The sequence below is a fragment of the Pseudochaenichthys georgianus genome, chromosome 13 (genome assembly GCF_902827115.2).
Source record: "Pseudochaenichthys georgianus chromosome 13, fPseGeo1.2, whole genome shotgun sequence".
In the NCBI taxonomy this organism is placed as follows: domain Eukaryota; kingdom Metazoa; phylum Chordata; class Actinopteri; order Perciformes; family Channichthyidae; genus Pseudochaenichthys; species Pseudochaenichthys georgianus.
This window is the reverse complement of record NC_047515.1, coordinates 1,965,373-1,984,440: the sequence shown is the minus strand read 5'-3', so window position 1 is coordinate 1,984,440 and position 19,068 is coordinate 1,965,373. Positions and strand designations below refer to the sequence as shown.

The 19,068-nt window shown below is 46.2% G+C and overlaps 1 protein-coding gene across 3 annotated transcripts in view; it reads left to right on the top strand.

Annotated features, from left to right (window-relative positions):
- The first annotated feature begins 5,394 nt into the window (after positions 1 to 5,394).
- ccdc9 (coiled-coil domain containing 9) overlaps positions 5,395 to 19,068 on the top strand; it is a 52,614-nt gene continuing 38,940 nt past the window's right edge. For 2 of the 3 annotated variants that reach the window (XM_034097400.2, XM_034097398.2), the window contains exons 1-6: positions 5,404 to 5,484; positions 6,889 to 6,968; positions 7,074 to 7,178; positions 8,027 to 8,176; positions 13,548 to 14,165; positions 14,527 to 14,610. In XM_034097400.2, coding sequence (XP_033953291.1) covers positions 6,966 to 6,968; positions 7,074 to 7,178; positions 8,027 to 8,176; positions 13,548 to 14,165; positions 14,527 to 14,610 — 960 coding nt within the window. In that variant the 5' untranslated portion in view covers positions 5,404 to 5,484; positions 6,889 to 6,965. Of the gene's footprint in view, positions 5,485 to 6,888; positions 6,969 to 7,073; positions 7,179 to 8,026; positions 8,177 to 13,547; positions 14,166 to 14,526; positions 14,611 to 19,068 lie in introns of all 3 variants that reach the window. The other variant, XM_034097399.2, reaches the window with a different exon arrangement.

The following is a 19,068-nucleotide window of genomic DNA, read 5'->3' as shown; positions in this document are numbered from 1 at the left end:
GTTTGGGTTGCTATAATGACATCATTGGTTTCAACCTCCTCCACATATAGATTAAGAAAGTCATCCTCCCCTCATCCAGGGGCAGACTTAGAAACATGGGGAGGGGGTAGACTGGGGCACCACATTCAAAATAGGAAGAAGGGGGGAAACATTTGTAAATTAAGTAAAGAATATTCAAGTTTAAAGCCCTGGTTCTTCAGTATATTTGTAATCTTTTTTAATTTTTCTAGCCTAAAGCAACATTACATAATCAGTAATTGTTAATATACGAGTTTTGTTTTTTCTCCGCTGTCGTAAATATGGAAAGCTTTAATGCGTGCATACGTTATGATTATTATCATTATCTCTCCTATACTCATGCTTATAGCTTTGCTTCGAATCTTCAAAGAATAAACATTTGTTTGTTCAAACACATTCATTCCATGAGGCTGGAGAAAGTGCACCAAAACTAAGCCAAACAATGAGCCTTCACTTCTTTCACCTCTGTCTCCTCTGTTTGGTCTTGTTTACGTTTCCTCTCTAGTAATGTGTAACTTTGTGGTGTTTTAAATACCCTTTTGTCTTTGTTTATCATCACCCCCTCCCTCTCTTTTTTCACCTGCATCTCACAAATGAGCTCCTACTGTTGTTGTGATAATGATCTGCTAAACAGGCACCGCAGCAGTCCTCTCTCTGCCTGTTAACAGGTGAAGGTCGCTGCCTGAGGGGCATCCCAGCATCTCACTGGCACCTTACCCCATGCACGTGGTAATGTTAGGAGAGTGCTGATGGGGCGATAAGATGCTTTGTGTTAGCAACCAGTGAAATCAAGAAGAAGCTTGCTTGTTAGTTACATTCAGAACTACAGCTAACATTTCTCTGATATAAATTAGTCGGACTGACTGAGTAGAAAGTGCTCTGGTATGTGCACGAGATTCATACATTCTTTCGCCTGGAAGACAGAAGGTGTCAGACTTCTGTAGAGCAACACCATTACCTCATCCTTCAAACGGAGCTGGGCAGATGGACCTGGTGTGTGTGTGTGTGTGTGTGTGTGTGTGTGTGTGTGTGTGTGTGTGTGTGTGTGTGCTGTTGCAGCCAATCAGATCCCTGCTTTTGCTCTAAGGGCTGCCTGATTGGCTCGTCCTACTGAGGAGTTTAAGTGAGGATAACTAGTCTCAATACTGCCTGTTGACTCAGTAATGGTGTGTGTGTGTGTGTGTGTGTGTGTGTGTGTGTGTGTGTGTGTGTGTGTGTGTGTGTGTGTGTGTGTGTGTGTGTGTGTGTGTGTGTGTGTGTGTGTGTGTGTGTGTGTGTGTGTGTGGTGCTGCGTACCGGTACGCCGAACCGGTACTGGACTTGTAAAAAGTTTCGGTTCAAGTCCGGTTAAAACCGGAACGTCAGGAACCGGTACTTGGACTCGCAAAAAAACTAGCACTTACGTATATTCTGGTGTCTGTGGTTATTTAAACATTCCCTGATAAACGTGATTCAGTGTCAATAAATGAGTGCTAATCCCAGTGTGCTCAGTGTACAACATCACATGTCATTTCACCTTCGATTCACGGTTTGAAGACGTAGCATTTCCCCACATGCTAATGCTAACCGGAAGTGAAGAATTTTCAGAATAAAAGTATTAAGTAAATAGTGTGAACTTCCGGATTTTCAGAATAAAACTGATTTAAATTAAATAGTGTATTTAATTCAAAATTACGCCATATCAACATTGATTTTAATTTCTAACAGTATGTATGTACATCACTATGTATGTAGTATGTACTGTATAATGTAAACATTATTATTATATTGAACTTTGTAGTAGTTCACTGTAGTTGCTGTCATAAGTCATTTGTAGACTAAGTGGAAAAAAGTGTTTTTTTTACATTTGTACTTTTTAGAGAAATGTAGACACAAGTTGGAAGGGAGCACAATAAACCTGACGAGTTTGAATTTCAGTTGTTTATGAGTTAATTTCAATTGATAATTAGCTCACAATAAGTTCACTTTAGTTACTCGCACAACTTGACACAAGCCATGGGTTCAGGTCCGGACTTATAAGTCCGGACCTGAACCTGAACCTCTGGACTTGAGTCCGGACCTGAACCTGAATGTGAGTCCAGGTACGCAGCAAGTGTGTGTGTGTGTGTGTGTATTTCTTCTCAGTCTCTGACAGCTCAACAAATCCCTGTTATGATAGCTCAAGTCAACACAGTGTGGAGGAATGTGCATCTGCAGCGTCTATCACGTCTATTCACACACAGGAAAGTGTGGGTCATTTGAATAGAGATATATTCACAGGTGTATCTCAATATCTCAGATATGTAATGCCGGTGTTTACTGAGGAAATGTCAAGTAGGTGCAAAAAATGTTCAGTTTAAAGATTATAATCTATAAAGGCTTGAATACAGTATGTTCTTCAACAGGGAAACAGAGAAGTAATACTTTGAAGTACAAATATCAATACACACAAGTAGGACAATCTATATAAATATTGACATGTTCTCTAAACTTTGTCTGACGTTCAATGATTGTGATACTCATTGGTCATGCCACCTATCATGGGATGGATACATAGACTGTTTGGATGTATATAATCAAAGGCTCAGACAGAAGTCACAGTTAAACGTTGTTAAGTTAGCAGATAAAGACAAAGTGCGGTCCAAAGTGGAATTTATTCAATATAAGATACATGAACAACCTCAGGGTCATGAAGTGTGTCAGCAGTCTGAAACACAGACTGGTTTAAAGATTAGATAACTTAATCCTTTTGTCAGTTGAACCTGTTCTTTTTACTGAGCAGAGCTAAAAAGATTACAAATCTTAGAATTGACTCGGAAGTGAAAGCAAGTTTGAGTCACGACATTTGTCTTGACCTCAAATCATAAAATTAGTACAGCTTTTATTTTGTTGAAACTCAGATTTTGAGGTCGGGCTGGGTATATTTCCCCAACTTTCCGGGTCGGACAAATCGGATTGAAGGGGGCTTTCCGTAAAATGTCCTAATGGAAACTCTGAAATTCCACGGACCAGGAGTTAAGTTGGCCTACTGACAAACATAATAACTGAAAGTGGAATATAATAATAAGCACCCACCCACAATTGTTGTTCGCACAAGCATAATTGTGCGAACAACAATTGTGGGTGGGTGCTTATTGTGCTGCAGACGTTGAAGGACCTGAGTCTCCTGAGGAAATACAGGTGAAAGGTGAGGAGAGGTCATCGCTTGGAAGTTTATATCCTGTGGTGTCTCAACAGAACTTAATATGAATTGCTTTATTGTCTCGTTGTTGGATCAGCTCCCCCTGGCAAAGTGGCCTCGTCATTTTAATTTTTATTGTTGACAAACCTGTTTTTGTTGCTCTGTTGAACCATGGTTCAACAGGAGCTTCTGTAAATAGTTTTGTAAATAGTTTGAATATTTATCATAGTAATCATTTTCAGTCTCCCACTCTCTCAATTTAATTTATCGTTTCTTTGCCCCACCATATATTTTGTTGTCCAAGGGCACTAATTTGGTCTGTGTTGAAGATTGTTTTACACTTTAGATTAATCAAAATGGTGTTTTTTGGCTGAATGAATCTTTTTCTGTTGAACCCTAACCCTCTTTGTTCTCCTTCTCATTCATTTGACTTTGTTTTGTTCTAACACACATCACTTTTTCCATACACTGTTCTTAATACTTGTTCACACATGTGTTCGTCCCTTTTACTTTGTTCTTCCTGTTGTTCTTGTTCAAACACATATAGCAATTGTTCATCCACTGTTGTGGTCAAATGATATTCATAGTCTTAACATGATCATGCTACCCATGCTAACATGAACACAAGCGTTTCCCTCCAAACATGTAAAACGTATCTAAGTAATAGGCTACCAAGCTTTCCGTTGTTACCCTGCCTCTCCAAATGCAAAACTGTCAATAAAAAGTATGCAATAATGCAATTACAGTTGAAAAGGTACTTGGGTGTGTGTGTTTTTTTAATATATATATTTACCATTCAATAACGCAATCGCTGCTGTCTGTCTGTCCCATATAAGAACACGACAGCGCAGCGCAACTATACTACGGACGTGACTGCCCTGGCAGTGACAGCAACATAGCCTGCTTGTGCTACCACACTTTCCCCTCAAAATATCGTTAAATAACGAAACTTGTAAATATTGCCAATCCATACAAAGTGTAACCACATCATGTAAATATTAAAGCAATCTTTAAAAAATAACAGCGTTGGTTTAATCTATGACTATTTTGACCATGTTTGTGCTGTTTTTGCCATAGAGAAGCATTGCCACGGAAGTGCGTTTTGAACTATCCCGGCATACATAAACCACGTGACCGGCTGGCGGCGACATCAGAGAGTGTCGTAACTCTTATATCTCTATGGCTCTGGCAACACCTAGACCAGGGGTGTCAAACTCAATTTCATCGTGGGCCACATTAGCATTATGGTTGCACTCAAAGGGCCGGTTGTAACTATATAAATATACATATATAAATACATAATATATATGTGAAATAATGTATTATATTATATTATTGCCTCTGCATTGGAGTTTTATTGGATAGGGTAATAACTTCATAATTAACTACGTCTGAAAGCCAGAAGTCTCTTCAGTGCGCATGTCACAAAATCAGATGCATTGTGGGATGTAGGGATGGTAGTTTATTTACAACGTGCTTCTGTAAAATAAGATAAGATGGACCTTTATTAATCCCTGTGGGGAAATTCAATAGTTTAACAGCAACAGGGTGAAATTGAAAAACAGGACTGCAGATTCACACAGATTAATAAAATTAAGGATAAATTAATTAAAATGAACATATATAGATAAACTGTAAAGTAGCATGTAACCGTATAATAAACGCATTATATTCTTTGCAAGCTCTTGTGGGCCACATAAAATGAAGTCGCGGGCCGGATTTGGCCCCCGGGCCTTGAGTTTGACACCCCTGACCTAGACGGTGTACGGCTGCTTGCACCTCGCGTAAAACGGCGGATACCGGAAGTACGGTGTCGCGCTCGGCCCAATACCCGTATGTGTGTGTGAAGGAACGCAAACATAGTCATCTATGGTGACAGTCCCAGAAGTAGATGGGCGTGACTATGATTGAGGGGGTTTCTCGGATCATGGGAACAATATGTAGGCTAGTTTCCACTGACCACTGGCTCACTCTGGTGGACCGTTGTCGAATTGCAAACTTGTGCTGCACAGAAAACATATTCGTTACAATTATCTTAGTCATTGTTAAAAAACAACAACAACAACAACAACAACAACAACAACAACAACAACAACAGTTTGCTGTATTAATAAAGTGGTAGCAATACGAAGTTTATCGTTAACTGTCTCTTTAAATCGACCGAGACGGAGGTCAGTATTTGGCAGGAAGTTAGCTAGCAGCTAACAGGAAGCCGAATTGTGAGGACTCATTGAGGCGCAGGAATTGGCAAAGAGCAACGAGTCCAGCATTGGTCGTTACAGTCGTTACATCTCCCCCTGAAACAGGTAACACAAACAAAGTCTCTCCTTAACGCCTTTCAATGTTTATATTCTGCTGTTTGGTTGTGTGTCCGTGGTTTCGTGTGTGTGTTGTGTTTCCATCGTGGCGGGTCAGTGCTCTGCATCAGTACAGACAAGGCTCATGTGCTTAACGTTACTACCAGAAGAGTTGAGTGGATTAATATCCATAACTCTTTATAAGCGTGCTGTTTAAAGTCACTGTCAGTATGTGCGTTGTGTACCATGGTTACTTGTTGTGACCCAGGTAACTTTGACCTGCACCCTGTCTGCAACTCTAATACGCTTACAGAAGCTTTGGAACACATGCAGGATCTATCCATTTGGGTTCTTGTGACACACACACACACACACACACACACACACACACACACACACACACACACACACACACACACACACACACACACACACACACACACACACACACACACACACACACACACACACACACACACACACACACACACACACACACACACACACACACACACACTCAGACACACTCACTCCTGAAAGTAGTCACAAGTTGTTACGATAATTGCCTCAAAGATATTGCTCCATCAAGACCAGACATTACAATAAGCAGGAATACATGTTTAAACATCAGCCTGATATGAAAACAACCTACACATGAATCACAGGCCTTTTACTATTTTAAGGGCTATAGGAATTCAAGACGTACATCTAAAAAGAAGTACACACAATCAAACACTGCAGTTATGTGTGTGCCGGCCAGCAGTTTCCTATTTATCAGTTTGAGTCACAGAGGGAGACATGAGTTTAAACATGATATTGATTACTCAGGAGGACCATGTACTTCAATGCAGTGGCCTGCTCGATAGTAGACCCCCTCCAAAAGGTCCTAAGGGAAGAGGGTCCGCCATCAAATCTATTTATATAGCACATTTATAAACGATCTTTGGTCGAGCCAAAGTGCTGTACATATAATATAAATAGCCTACAGTAGAGAGACACTTTACAGCAAATACAATAAGCACAGATTGTTCAGAATATCAGTATGAGAAAAAACGACACCCTCTGTCCTTAGACCCTCTGTCCTTAGACCCTTCAGACTGGAGCCAAGTGAGTCTGCAAATAATTATCGATCAATTCATTTTTTGCACCGTAGATAATCATTATTATTGCAATAGTAAAAATTGAATTACTACTCGCAAAATTATAATTACTGCACAACATAAAGTAGGTTAGCTCTCTAAAAAAGAAAATAATCATCAATGAAACTCTTAGATCTCTGGCTCCTCCCCAACAATGTTCATACAAATGTGTTTAAAAAGAAAAAATAATGTGAACAGGACAATGAGCAAAACTCATATTTGAGTGGATTGTAAATCAACTAATGGGCAAATCTTTGACTGATTAACGCTGCAGCATCATCATCGTCTTCATCTTCCTCACCGCAGGAGGAACAATCAGCCAGCCACCTGTGTTTGAAGACAGAAGCCGCTATGGTGAGTAATTGAGAGAAAAACCATAGAAAGGCAGGAAAATAGCAAATGTTAAACTTGTAACAAACTCATTCCCTTTCTCTCCTAACCCCCCTCTCTCTGTGGCAGTCTTCAGCGGTGGATCTCAAGACTAAAGAGGAGAAGGATGCCGAGTTGGACAGACGGATCGATGCCCTGAGGAAGAAGAATGAAGCTCTGGTCAAGAGGTATCAGGTATGGAGGACTGTTTCACACAAACGCTCACTAAATGTATCTTTGCATCTACCCACAGTTAGTGATACAGCTGCACTACACTCACATATATAAATATATATATAGGGGATTATCACTGACTTTTATTTTTTAAACCAGAAGCTTTTCTTCACAATAACTGCAAAAGATTGGCTTTTACTTTATTTATCTGTGGGGGAAACTTCTGAAGCAATTGGAGTCAGGACTCAGAGAGACACGAGGAGAGCTGGAGCTTTGGTGGCAAACACTGACGGTTTATTTGGAGCTCCGGCCGGAGAATTCACAAGACATGTCACGGGCCACGAGTTGACCACAGGTTGAGATGCCAAACCAATTCTGAAGATCTCTACCCCAGACCCATGTGTTTAGCTAGTTCAGAGAGCATCATCAACATGCTGCATAACAAGATAGAATCATAACACCTCTCTCAGCTGACGCCAACAGGCAGGAGCAGGGAGACGGAACACTGAGAGCACAGCAGCCAAGGTTACAGGGGCCTGTGCTCAGTCAGGGCAGTTTGAACTGATACACTGGGTCAAAGTGATGGGCCTCGGGAAATATTTCCCGAACAGTCTATTACCATTCAATTGGTTTGCGGTTTGAAATCAATTATATGGTCAATCCACCAATTTACTAAATAGGGTGGTGAGCTCATTCAATGTTTTTCACCGTATCTGCACTGATTCAAATCCATCAAAATGACCCTAGTGATGTGTAATTAATAGGTACTAAAATAATATTTTGGTTATGGGGTTCGAACATACATGCCCAAAATATTTTGGTCAAATCTGTAGTCTCATATCACTCATGTTGTCACCTGATGTCAATAGGAAATTGAAGAAGACAAGAAGAAAGCAGAGCAGGAGGGTATCGCCGTGACAACCCAGCGTAAACCTCGCCCACACGAGCCAGAGGCAGACAGGAGGAAGACGGACAAAGAGAACTTCACCGTCACAGTCGACCTCTCTAAGCAGACAGGGGTAAGACATGATGTGCACCTGATTTAAATCATGCCACCTCTGCAGAGGGACCGTTAATCATGATCACATTCATCCCATAAAACTATATAATATGACAAACCTTGATTTAACCATCATGCCCTGCACCAGCCTTCTGCCTGCTTCTTGTGTTACATATCTCGGGTGGTAGAAACATTTGGAATACATAGGTTTTTACAAACATACATCAAAACGAAGTGCCAGATCATAGCCAGATATGTGTTGTTTTCCAGCTTTAAGCACATTCATGTTAAAAAGGCTGAGTTGTTAAATACAAGCATCATCATCAGAACTATGAAGAAACGACTTAATATGAGAAAAGATGAAACGGTGACACCTGCAGGAACATAACAGCAAACAGTGATATTCCAATGTAAAAATACAACAACGTATCGTAGAAGAAAGTTGTAGAAACAATAGAAATAAGAGCAAAATATGTCTTTAGTGATAATTGTATTTTTTGTTACACAAACTATTCTAAATATATGATGAACAAAATGAGGTTATATCTGTATGATTCCTGGTGAAATGTATTTGACAGAAATGTTGCTTTTGTAATTGTTGGAAATAGTGGATTATTTTCTTTGAATAGAACAAATCTAATGGATATCACAAAAGGCTGAGCTGCAGGGATGGAATAACGCTCTCATTCACAATTCTCCCTCACTCACTCGCCCCCTTTCTCAAAAAGCAAAAGGCGCAACTCACCCCAGCTAACCAATCGGCTGCGTCTTATTTCCCACAGCCAATTAGCACACCAGGCAAAACGTTTAAATCCGCTCTTCTCTCCCCCGTCAGCATCGTTCAGGAGAATTGATGCAAGCACAGTTATCTACTCGCTGCGTCACTCGACACGATAAAACAAATCATGTCCGATTCGGACCAATATCCCTTCCAGGAGGATGCCGATCCCAGCAACATCTGCGAGACTGCTTCCACATCCTCAGGCGGCCGGCGCACCAGCGCCCGGTTAGCCTCCCAAACCGGCTCCCCCTCAGCAGAGACAGGCTTTCTCATTTCTCAACTCGACGAGCAGGGCATCTCCCCCGCTCCAGGCCTTCCCCTTTCTCAGCTCCGCGAGTTGGCAGTACTCGCTACAAGCCGTCTTCCCAGGCAGGAGTCAGCCGATCCAGCAGGACCCCTAGACGGGCGCGCGCGCGGGGGCAAAAGATCTTGCAAATCAGCCTACGCAGAGGCCCCTCCGGCTAAGAAGAAAAACCCTCTTCCCGCCAACCCTCCCTTCCCAGGGAGCTCCGCAGACCAGCAGACACCAGCATCATCTCATCGCTACAATCCCTGGCCAACTCCCTGCACGAGAGAGCATCCACCTCCGCCTCTTCCACTATCACTGCAGCTCAATTTTCTACGTCGCTCCCAGGGGGTATGGCTCGAAAGGATCCGTCTCGTGTAAAACTCTCGCGAGAGTTTGCAAGTCACGTGGTAGTAACGGCCCCTACACACGGCGGCGTGCGTTGCCGCTTCAACGCTTCTGCCCATTCACTTTGAATGGGGTGACGTCACGATTCGTCGAACTGCATTGTGGGAGCAAAGCGTAGCTTCTCTCGCGGTGCTCGCTGCAAAAGTAGAGCAATGTTCTACTTTTGATGCCTCGACGGAGGCGTCAGCCAATCAAATCCAGTTTATGCAAATCTGCCAGTACAAGCACTAGCCAATCAAACCGCGTGTATGTTGGGAGAGCCAGACCGCAGTTCATTTCCTCATATGACAAAAAATGGAGGAGAAAATAATCGTAGCGGTAGGGAATCACCCGGTACTCTATGACCAGTCCCTCTTTACATACAGGGATACAAACCGGAGGAGCCAGGCATGGGGGAGGTGGCAGGGACAGTGGGTGAAACTGGTAGGTTTTCGCCAGTTTGGGGAGTTTATATCCAGTGTACTTCGTTTGAATGGACAGCTAGCAGGCATAGACAGTATTTAGCCAGCATGGAATGTTGCGTAAAATAGCACGATAGACATTAATGTCATAAATGTTCATCATATAAAGTGTGACATGTAAAACCTTTTATGCAATTGACAGGAGAGATTCATGTGATTGGTTGTTGGTCGCGTTGCTCGCGTAAACTCCCCAAGCTCAAGACACGCCCACCGCCACGGCCCCTACACATGGCGGCGTGCGTTGCCGCAATGGGGTGATGTCGCGATTCGCCAAACTGCATTGTGGGAGCAAAGCGTAGCTTCTCTCGCGGTGCCCGCTGCAAAAGTAGAGCAATGTTCTACTTTTGACGCCTCGATGGAGGCGTCAGCCAATCGAATCATATGCCAGTACAAGCTCTAGCCAATCAAACCGCGTGCTTGTGTCTGGGGCGGGAGATTCATGTGATTGGTTGTGGGTCGAGTTTCAGCCCCCCCCCGCCGGCAAGTGACAACGCACGCCGCCGTGTGTAGGGGCCGTAACAGTTCTGAGGATTTAGCAGCCAGGTATATATTGCACAGTTTTTAATGGCATATATTATATATATATTGCTCATAGTTGGTTGGTATTTAACAACAAGGGGTGATATAGTCTGTGTTGTGTGTGGGTGCTGGTTATATAGTCTGACCGCTGCAGGAAGGAAGGACCTGCGGTATCTCTCCGTGAGACAGCGGGGGGGGGGGGCAGCAGCCTCTCACTGGAGGAGCTGCACAGTGAGGACAGGGTGTCCTGGAGGAGACGCACACATTGTCCAGCAGGGAGGACAGCTTGGCTGTCTCCCACCACCCCCACAGTGAGGACTTCCGTCTCCCACCACCTCCACCGTGAGGACTCCTGTCTCCCACCACCTCCACCGTGAGGACTCCTGTCTCCCACCACCTCCACCGTGAGGACTCCTGTCTCCCACCACCTCCACCGTGAGGACTCCTGTCTCCCACCACCTCCACCGTGAGGACTCCTGTCTCCCACCTCCTCCACAATGAGGACTCCTGTCTCCCACCACCTCAACAGTGTCCAGAGGACTCCTGTCTCCCACCACCTCCACAGTGAGGACTCCTGTCTCCCACCACCTACACAATGAGGACTCCTGTCTCCCACCACCTCAACAGTGTCCAGAGGACTCCTGTCTCCCACCACCTCCACAGTGAGGACTCCTGTCTCCCACCACCTACACAATGAGGACTCCTGTCTCCCACCACCTCAACAGTGTCCAGAGGACTCCTGTCTCCCACCACCTACACAGTGTCCAGAGGACTCCTCCTGTCTCCCACCACCTCCACAGTGTCCAGAGGACTCCTCCTGTCTCCCACCACCTCCACAGTGTCCAGAGGACTCCTCCTGTCTCCCACCACCTCCACAGTGTCCAGAGGACTCCTCCTGTCTCCCACCACCTCCACAGTGTCAAGAGGACTCCTGTCTCCCACCACCTACACAATGAGGACTCCTGTCTCCCACCACCTCAACAGTGTCCAGAGGACTCCTGTCTCCCACCACCTCAACAGTGTCCAGAGGACTCCTGTCTCCCACCACCTCCACAGTGTCCAGAGGACTCCTCCTGTCTCCCACCACCTCCACAGTGTCCAGAGGACTCCTCCTGTCTCCCACCACCTCCACAGTGAGGACTCCTGTCTCCCACCACCTCAACAGTGTCCAGAGGACTCCTGTCTCCCACCACCTCAACAGTGTCCAGAGGACTCCTGTCTCCCACCACCTCCACAGTGTCCAGAGGACTCCTCCTGTCTCCCACCACCTCCACAGTGTCCAGAGGACTCCTCCTGTCTCCCACCACCTCCACAGTGTCCAGAGGACTCCTCCTGTCTCCCACCACCTCCACAGTGGGGACTCTTGTCTCCCACCACCTCCACAGTGAGGACTCCTGTCTCCCACCACCTACACAATGAGGACTCCTGTCTCCCACCACCTCAACAGTGTCCAGAGGACTCCTGTCTCCCACCACCTCCACAGTGTCCAGAGGACTCCTCCTGTCTCCCACCACCTCCACAGTGAGGACTCCTGTCTCCCACCACCTCAACAGTGTCCAGAGGACTCCTGTCTCCCACCACCTCCACAGTGTCCAGAGGACTCCTCCTGTCTCCCACCACCTCCACAGTGAGGACTCCTGTCTCCCACCTCCTCCACAGTGTCCAGATGTCTCCCACCACCTCCACAGTGAGGACTCCTGTCTCCCACCAGAGGACTCCCCAGGACAGAGCTGACCTTCTTTACCAGTCTGTTCAGTCTCTTCCTGCAGCCGAGATGCTGCTGCCCCAGCAGACCACACCATAGAAAATGGCTGATGCCACAACATGTCTGAAGGAGTGCCCCCGCACCCCAAAAGACCTCAGTCTGCTCTGTCCCTTCTTGTACAGAGCAGCAGAGTTGTCTGACCAGTCCAGTTTATTATTCAGATGAACACCGAGGTATTTGTAGGATTTCACAATCTCAATGTCCGCTCCCTGGGTGTTCACTGGTGTCGGGGGGGGTGGCGTGCCGTGTTGGCGCCGTCTGAAGTCCACCACTGTGGTGTAACGGTGCTGTCAGTCCCTGCTGAGCTGCAGACTACATAAATATCCTGCTGATGACTGCAGACCCCCAATGTGCAACTTGGAAAGGTCACAAGGAAACAGGGCGGCATCTGCTCCATGTGTACCTGTCTGAAGGGGTTTTTAAAAGCCAAATGGTCAAGTTTGGTTCATTAGTCTGCTAAAGCTGTACAGCGCTCCTGATACCTGAGCTGAAAGAGCTCTTTGAAACACTGATCACAGTCATGCGCCTGCCAGCCTCGCTCTCTGGGCTCATCATGCTGTAGCTTTGCATAATCCATAGCCCTTACTACTCTTTTGTACTTTTTACTGCACCAGTTCTAAAGATTGAGCAGATTGAATCTGTTTCAATTAAAAGTAGAGCAGTTAAATTCAGGACAGGAAATAGTTTTTCCAAACCCACTGGCTTTCTAGAAAGATAATGAGTAATCACTGGCACAGCTGTTTTATATTTATTTATATCTCTTTGGTTTATGAGACCAAAACCAAGCTTCAATGCAGAGTAGTGGAACCAATCAGTTTAAAAGTGAACATTTATTGCTGTGGTTCCATTCTATTAAAAGCTTCATATTTATTTTTCATAGGTAGGATTTTAATGTAATTTTACAAAGGAACTATCATCATCTGCCCATGCAAGGGTTTTTATTATGACCCATGTAGGAGCCAAAATGCTTATTAAGCCATTGTCAATTATTTCGATTATGAGCATTATTTGTTTACACCACACAGTTGTATGTGTGCACTTCATGCAATTGTCACATGGCTGTGGAGTCAGGTATTTAGTCCACCTTAATTGCTACAACCCCTAAAAGTCCTCTACAAGTAAAGATTACAATATGTGACGGAGCAAATTCTCTGTGTGTGTTCCCTGCAGGACAAGAGAGTCGTAAACGATTGGAAACCTGTAACGCCTCGAGCTCGGAAGACCTCAGAGGAGAGTGATGCCCAGCGATGGCCCAGTGACGCCCAGCGATGGCCCAGCGAGGGCCACCGGGGGCCCAATGAGAGTCACCGGGGGCCCAGCGAGGGCCACCGGGGGCCCAATGAGAGTCACCGGGGGCCCAGCGAGGGCCACCGCCGGGGGCCCAATGAGAGTCACCGGGGGCCCAGTGAGGGCCACCGCCGTGGGCCCGGTGAGGGCCAACGAGGGCAGAGCGACGGGCACAGGGAGCCAGATGACAGCCCCCAAGGAGGTCCCAGTGAAGGCCAGCGGCGGCCGAACAGCGAGCACAGCCCCCAGAGGAAGATGGGGTCAGGACGAATGAGTCGGGGAGGTCAGAGAGGGGGGTGCCAGGAGAGGAGAGAATGGGAGCCCAGGACACCCAGAGAGGGAGAACCTGGGGAGGCGGGAGGACCGGGACGCAGAGGAGGAGGGAGGAGAGGAAGAGGAGGAGGAGAAGGAAGGGGGAGGGGGGGAGGAGAAGGAACACCAGGTGGGACACCAGGTGGGACACCAGGTGGGACACCAGGTGGCCCAGACAGGAAATCCAAGGTGAGGATGAGCTTTATTGATCAAAGTGAATGTTCAGAAAATGGGGATAGAGAGGGGACTAGACTTGAAACCTGGCCACTCAGGAAGAGATACATCAATATGATCTCAATATTGGTCAAAATAATTGTTATTATCAGTTTGGCCATTATCGTACAGCCCTACTACACGTGTTATACATTTGTTATACGTTTACATGGAAGAGAAAGTGTTGGAATTTGACCACGGCTTCTTTCAGACCAACATTATTCCTGCATGATTAAAGCCAGGCTTGTTCTGCAAAAAGGTTTGAGCCTCATTCTGAAGGCCAAGTTCACGTCCTACATTGTGATCTGTCACTAATGCCCCCCTGTGTTTTGGACAGGAGTGGGAAGAGAAGAGGAGACAGAACATTGAGAAGATGAACGAAGAAATGGAGAAAATAGCAGAATATGAGAGAGGACAGCAGGTAAGAGAGTCTGTTTATTAAGATTATTATTATTATTACTATACATATAAAGTGTTTCAACTCATGAGACGGCATCTCTCTTCTCACATTGTTATAATTGTCGGCTTTATTGTTGATCTTGAAACACTTAACTTTCTGAAGGAACATGGAAGAAACTTGTTAAATGCAGAGGTTGCGCTAGACTTTTTCGCTGCCCATCATTTTGAGAGAGAGAGATTTTTTTTTTTTAAACCACTTTTATTCACAAAGCAAATGACCAAACAGACACATTGACACACATCGTCCACAGATCCTCATTCTCCACAGAACACAAAGCATTTTTAAAGCACCACATGGCCTCAAATTCTCCCACATTTTTGGTTAAGCAAAAGTAACCGTAGTCCGCTTTCAGTCTTGCTTTAACCATCCGCTTGAAAATCAAAACTGCATCGGTATCCAATGATTCCGCAACTTTATTCCTCCTGCTGAGGTAGATGGCCGTTTCAGCCTGCCCCAACAAAACATTCAAAAGCTGACTTTTGCACTTTTTCTTCTGGCTGTACCGACAACCCAAAATGAACACTGACTTAGAAAAAACCACATTAAACAAAATCAACATCTGAGTGAGTAACTGAAAAAGACAAAGAAGTCGACCACATTCCGTAAAGCAATGAAAAATGGTTTCTCTCTGTTCACAGAAAGGACAGGCGTCAGACACTGTAGGGTTGATGACTGAAACAAACGCATTAACAGCTACCGCAGCGTGGAGGATCCTCCACTGGAGGTCCCCACCCCTCTTAGTCAGCGGAGGCTGGAGAGCGCTCTCCACTCAGGCCTCTGAGCCTCCGTCAGGCCCAGGTGGGCTCTCCACCGCGTGTCCACTCGCTCTTGGAGTCTGCTCTGATTCAGCACCTTTGTCACCAAATAATAAAATGTTTTGTTGGACATGGTGCTAAACTTAAAATCAGTAACATTGTCCAACTTTAACAAAAAACCCTCACAACTGAGATCAGGAAAACATCGCATCTCTGGAAAAGAGTCATTGTCATTTGGAGACTTCAGTCCGTTACAGTGAGCAGCGATCAGCGCCAGCTCTGATTGGCTGAGCTGCTGCTTCCAGCTCTGCAGCAGGAGGCTGACCACCCGGACTGACCTGAGGCTCAGACGTGAGGCCTGCAGCGTTGTCCAGACGGGGCCCACACACCTCCACCACCTGTCCCAGCGTGAGGATCCTCTCCTCACAGAGTCTCTGTTGTAGAGACGGCCCTACTCCACACACAAACCGAGATCCACGGACCACCGGCTCTCTGAGGAGCCAGAACAGTGAGCCCCAGCACTCTGGTCTCTCTCTTCTGAGTAGTCCCCACACCTTGAAGAGACCTCCATAGAACCCCGAGAGATTGTTCAGGCGTAATCCTTTCGGGTCCATTAAGAACAGCGACTCAGCCAGACCCAGCCCACCACAGCGCTCCAATAAGGCCCGAGCTACGGGTCTCCAGACCAGGTCAGCAGGTCCAGTCAGGAACCTCTGGACGAACCGGAGCCTGAAGGCTGCCCCTCTGCTTGCCAGGTGAACCAGGCCATGTCCCCCCTCCTCCTTTGGCAGGAACAGGACGAGGGACCCAGTGCATGCGGTCCCAGAAGAAGTCCACCATGAGAGCCTGCACCCTGGACAGCAGGTTTACTGGTGGGTCGGTGCACGCCAGCCGGTGAGCCAGCATGGAGGAAACAAGGTTATTTAAAATAAGGATACGCCCTTTAAAAGAAAGTTTGGGAAGGATCCACTTCCACTTCTTTAACCGGCCTTCCACTTTCTCTATAAGCCTGACCCAGTTCTTCAAACAAAACGTGTCCTCACCAAGATAAATACCCAGGTACTTTAACCCTGCCCTTTTCCAACCAAGGCCCCCAGGTAACAAGCTGTCAATGCTGCCCTCGCCTCCTGCTAAGGCCTCACTTTTCCCCCGGTTGACTCGAGCAGATGAAATTTTGCAAAAGTTGCTCACAGTTTCAGTTAAAACATTGATGTCATCTTGTTTTTTAACAAAGACCATTATGTCATCCGCATACGCAGACAATTTAAAAACATCCCGACAGCCAGGAAGAGAGAAACTCTGTAACTTTGACCCGGTGTAAAAAAGGGCTCTATGGCCAGGGAGTAGAGCATCCGGACAAAGAGCAGCCCTGTCGGACTCCTCTCTGAGCTTCAAAAGGACCGTTTATCTTCAGTACACTCTCAAGGTCCCTGTACAAGACCTGGATCCTATGAGACCAGAGCTGAACCCAAAAGCTTCCAGCGTCTGCCACAAGTCCTGGTGTTCAACTCGGTCAAAAGCCTTCTTGGTCTAGAGAAATCAGACCAAGCTCACAGCCCAATGAACCGGAGAGGTCCGGAACATCTGGAGTCAGAGTCACGTTGTCAGTGATCAACCTGCTGGGTACACAGTATGTCTGTCTACGTGAACGACATGCTCCATCACTTCCTCAGCCTCGTCGCTAACACTTTGGAAAGCAGCTTGTAATCGGTACAGAGTAGAGACACAGGACGCCAGTTCTTAATCTCCTGCAGGTCTCCTTTCTTAGGGAGGAGTGAGCACAGCTCTCCTGCAACTCAGAGGCAACCTCCCGTTACTTAGACTGTCTCTGAGCACACTCAGCAGGTCGTCACCTATAACTGGCCAGAGAGCCTTATAGAAGTCTGCAGTCTATGCCAGGAGCCTTCCCACTCTGCATGCTCTGCAGGGCCTCCTGCAGCTCCTGGGCAGAGAGCTCCGCCTCCAGCTCAGCATGGTCCTCCTCAGGGACGTTAGGAAGGCCCTCGTAGAACGACTGGCCACCTCTGGCTCGGCCTGGAACTCTGTTCTGTAGAGCTCTTTGTAGAACTCCACAGCACACTGACTCCTGAAGCAGCTGCCCAGCATTGGATCGCAGGGAGTGCATCAGCCTCCTCTGACCGTTCTTACGCTCGAGACCAAAGAACAAGTGAGAGGGAGCATCCATGTTCACGATGTTCTGAAACCGGGATCTGACCAGAGCACCCTGAGCAGAGCACCCTGAGCAGAGCACCCTGAGCAGAGCACCCTGAGCAGAGCACCCTGAGCAGAAAACCCCAGCAGGTCAGACAGAGCTGAGCTTTTACTTTTGAAACCTTCAACATGTTCTCGCTCTCCTGTGGAGTCTGCCCATCCCTGCAGCTCCACCACTTCTCTCTCCAGAGCTCTCAGAGATCTAGCCATGTCCTTTGTGACATTGAAAGTGTACTGCAGGCAAAGCTGCTTGATCTTCACTTTACCTACATCCCACCACTGCTGAAGAGAACTGTACTCTCTCTTAGATAAACGGTAGTTTTCCCAAAATAATTTTTTTTTTTAATGGTTGTCGGACAACAGAGAAGCATTAAAGTGCCAATGCGCACTATTACACTGAACATGATTAATAAAAAGTGAGACTTGTACGAGGGAATGGTCAGAGATTCCCACTGGACTGATGGAGCAGCTTCTGCTCACATTCATGTGATGGTTAAAAACATAGACACGATCCAGCTAGAGACAACAGGTTATCCCTAGAGGGCACCACGTGTACTGCCGCTGCCCGGGGGGAAGTGCCTCCAAACATCACACAGCTCAAAGCTTTCTGTTAGCCTTATCAAGGCACTCTTCGAGGCAGTATGCGGCTCCTGGTGGTTCCTATCCAGCACAGTTGAAGTCACCCCCCAGGAACAGATACTCCCCACTATCACAGGTGCTAAGAGTGTGTTTCAGTTTCTCAAAGAACAAAAGTCTCTCTGCGCCCACACTGGGAGCAGAAATATTTATAAAACATATTTTAACTTTTTCAAATTCAGCATTTATTTTGAGCAAGTGTCCTGGGATGACCTCATCGACCGCACAGGAGAAGGGTGTAAAGCCCCTCGCAAAGAGAATGGCAACCCCTCCACCATTGCTGCGCTTATGGCTGAAAAAGCCCCCCCCCCATTCCCTCCTCCAGTCACTCTCAGCAGTGCTGTGAGTTTCCTGGAGAAACGTCACATTTAAACTCTTGTTTCCTAATAAAGTAAATAAAGATGCTCTCTTAGCATCCCCTCGAGCACCGTTAATGTTTAAAGAGCCCAGCTTTATGTCACTCATAATGAAATTATAGTTGCATCCTAACAAAATCAAAAACCTGGCTGAAGAAAAATAAAATCAAGATGACCAACAAATCCTCATCCATTACCACATCCTCTAGAACAGACTCAGCGTCCCTTTAATCACTAGCCCGCTCTCCACCAGCTGGTTAGCTTTCTCCGTGCAGTCTAAAAAAAAATAAACCACTGCACTATTCATGCGGGAGGCAGATTTAACTCCGCCATATCCCACCACAGCCAGACCACACTCCTCCAACCGATTGATTGATTCCCCGAGTTTGTTCTAATCTGTCAAAATGACGAATTGCTTTCAGATTTTTCTGTCAGACGGAAAATATTCGGTTAACGCGACC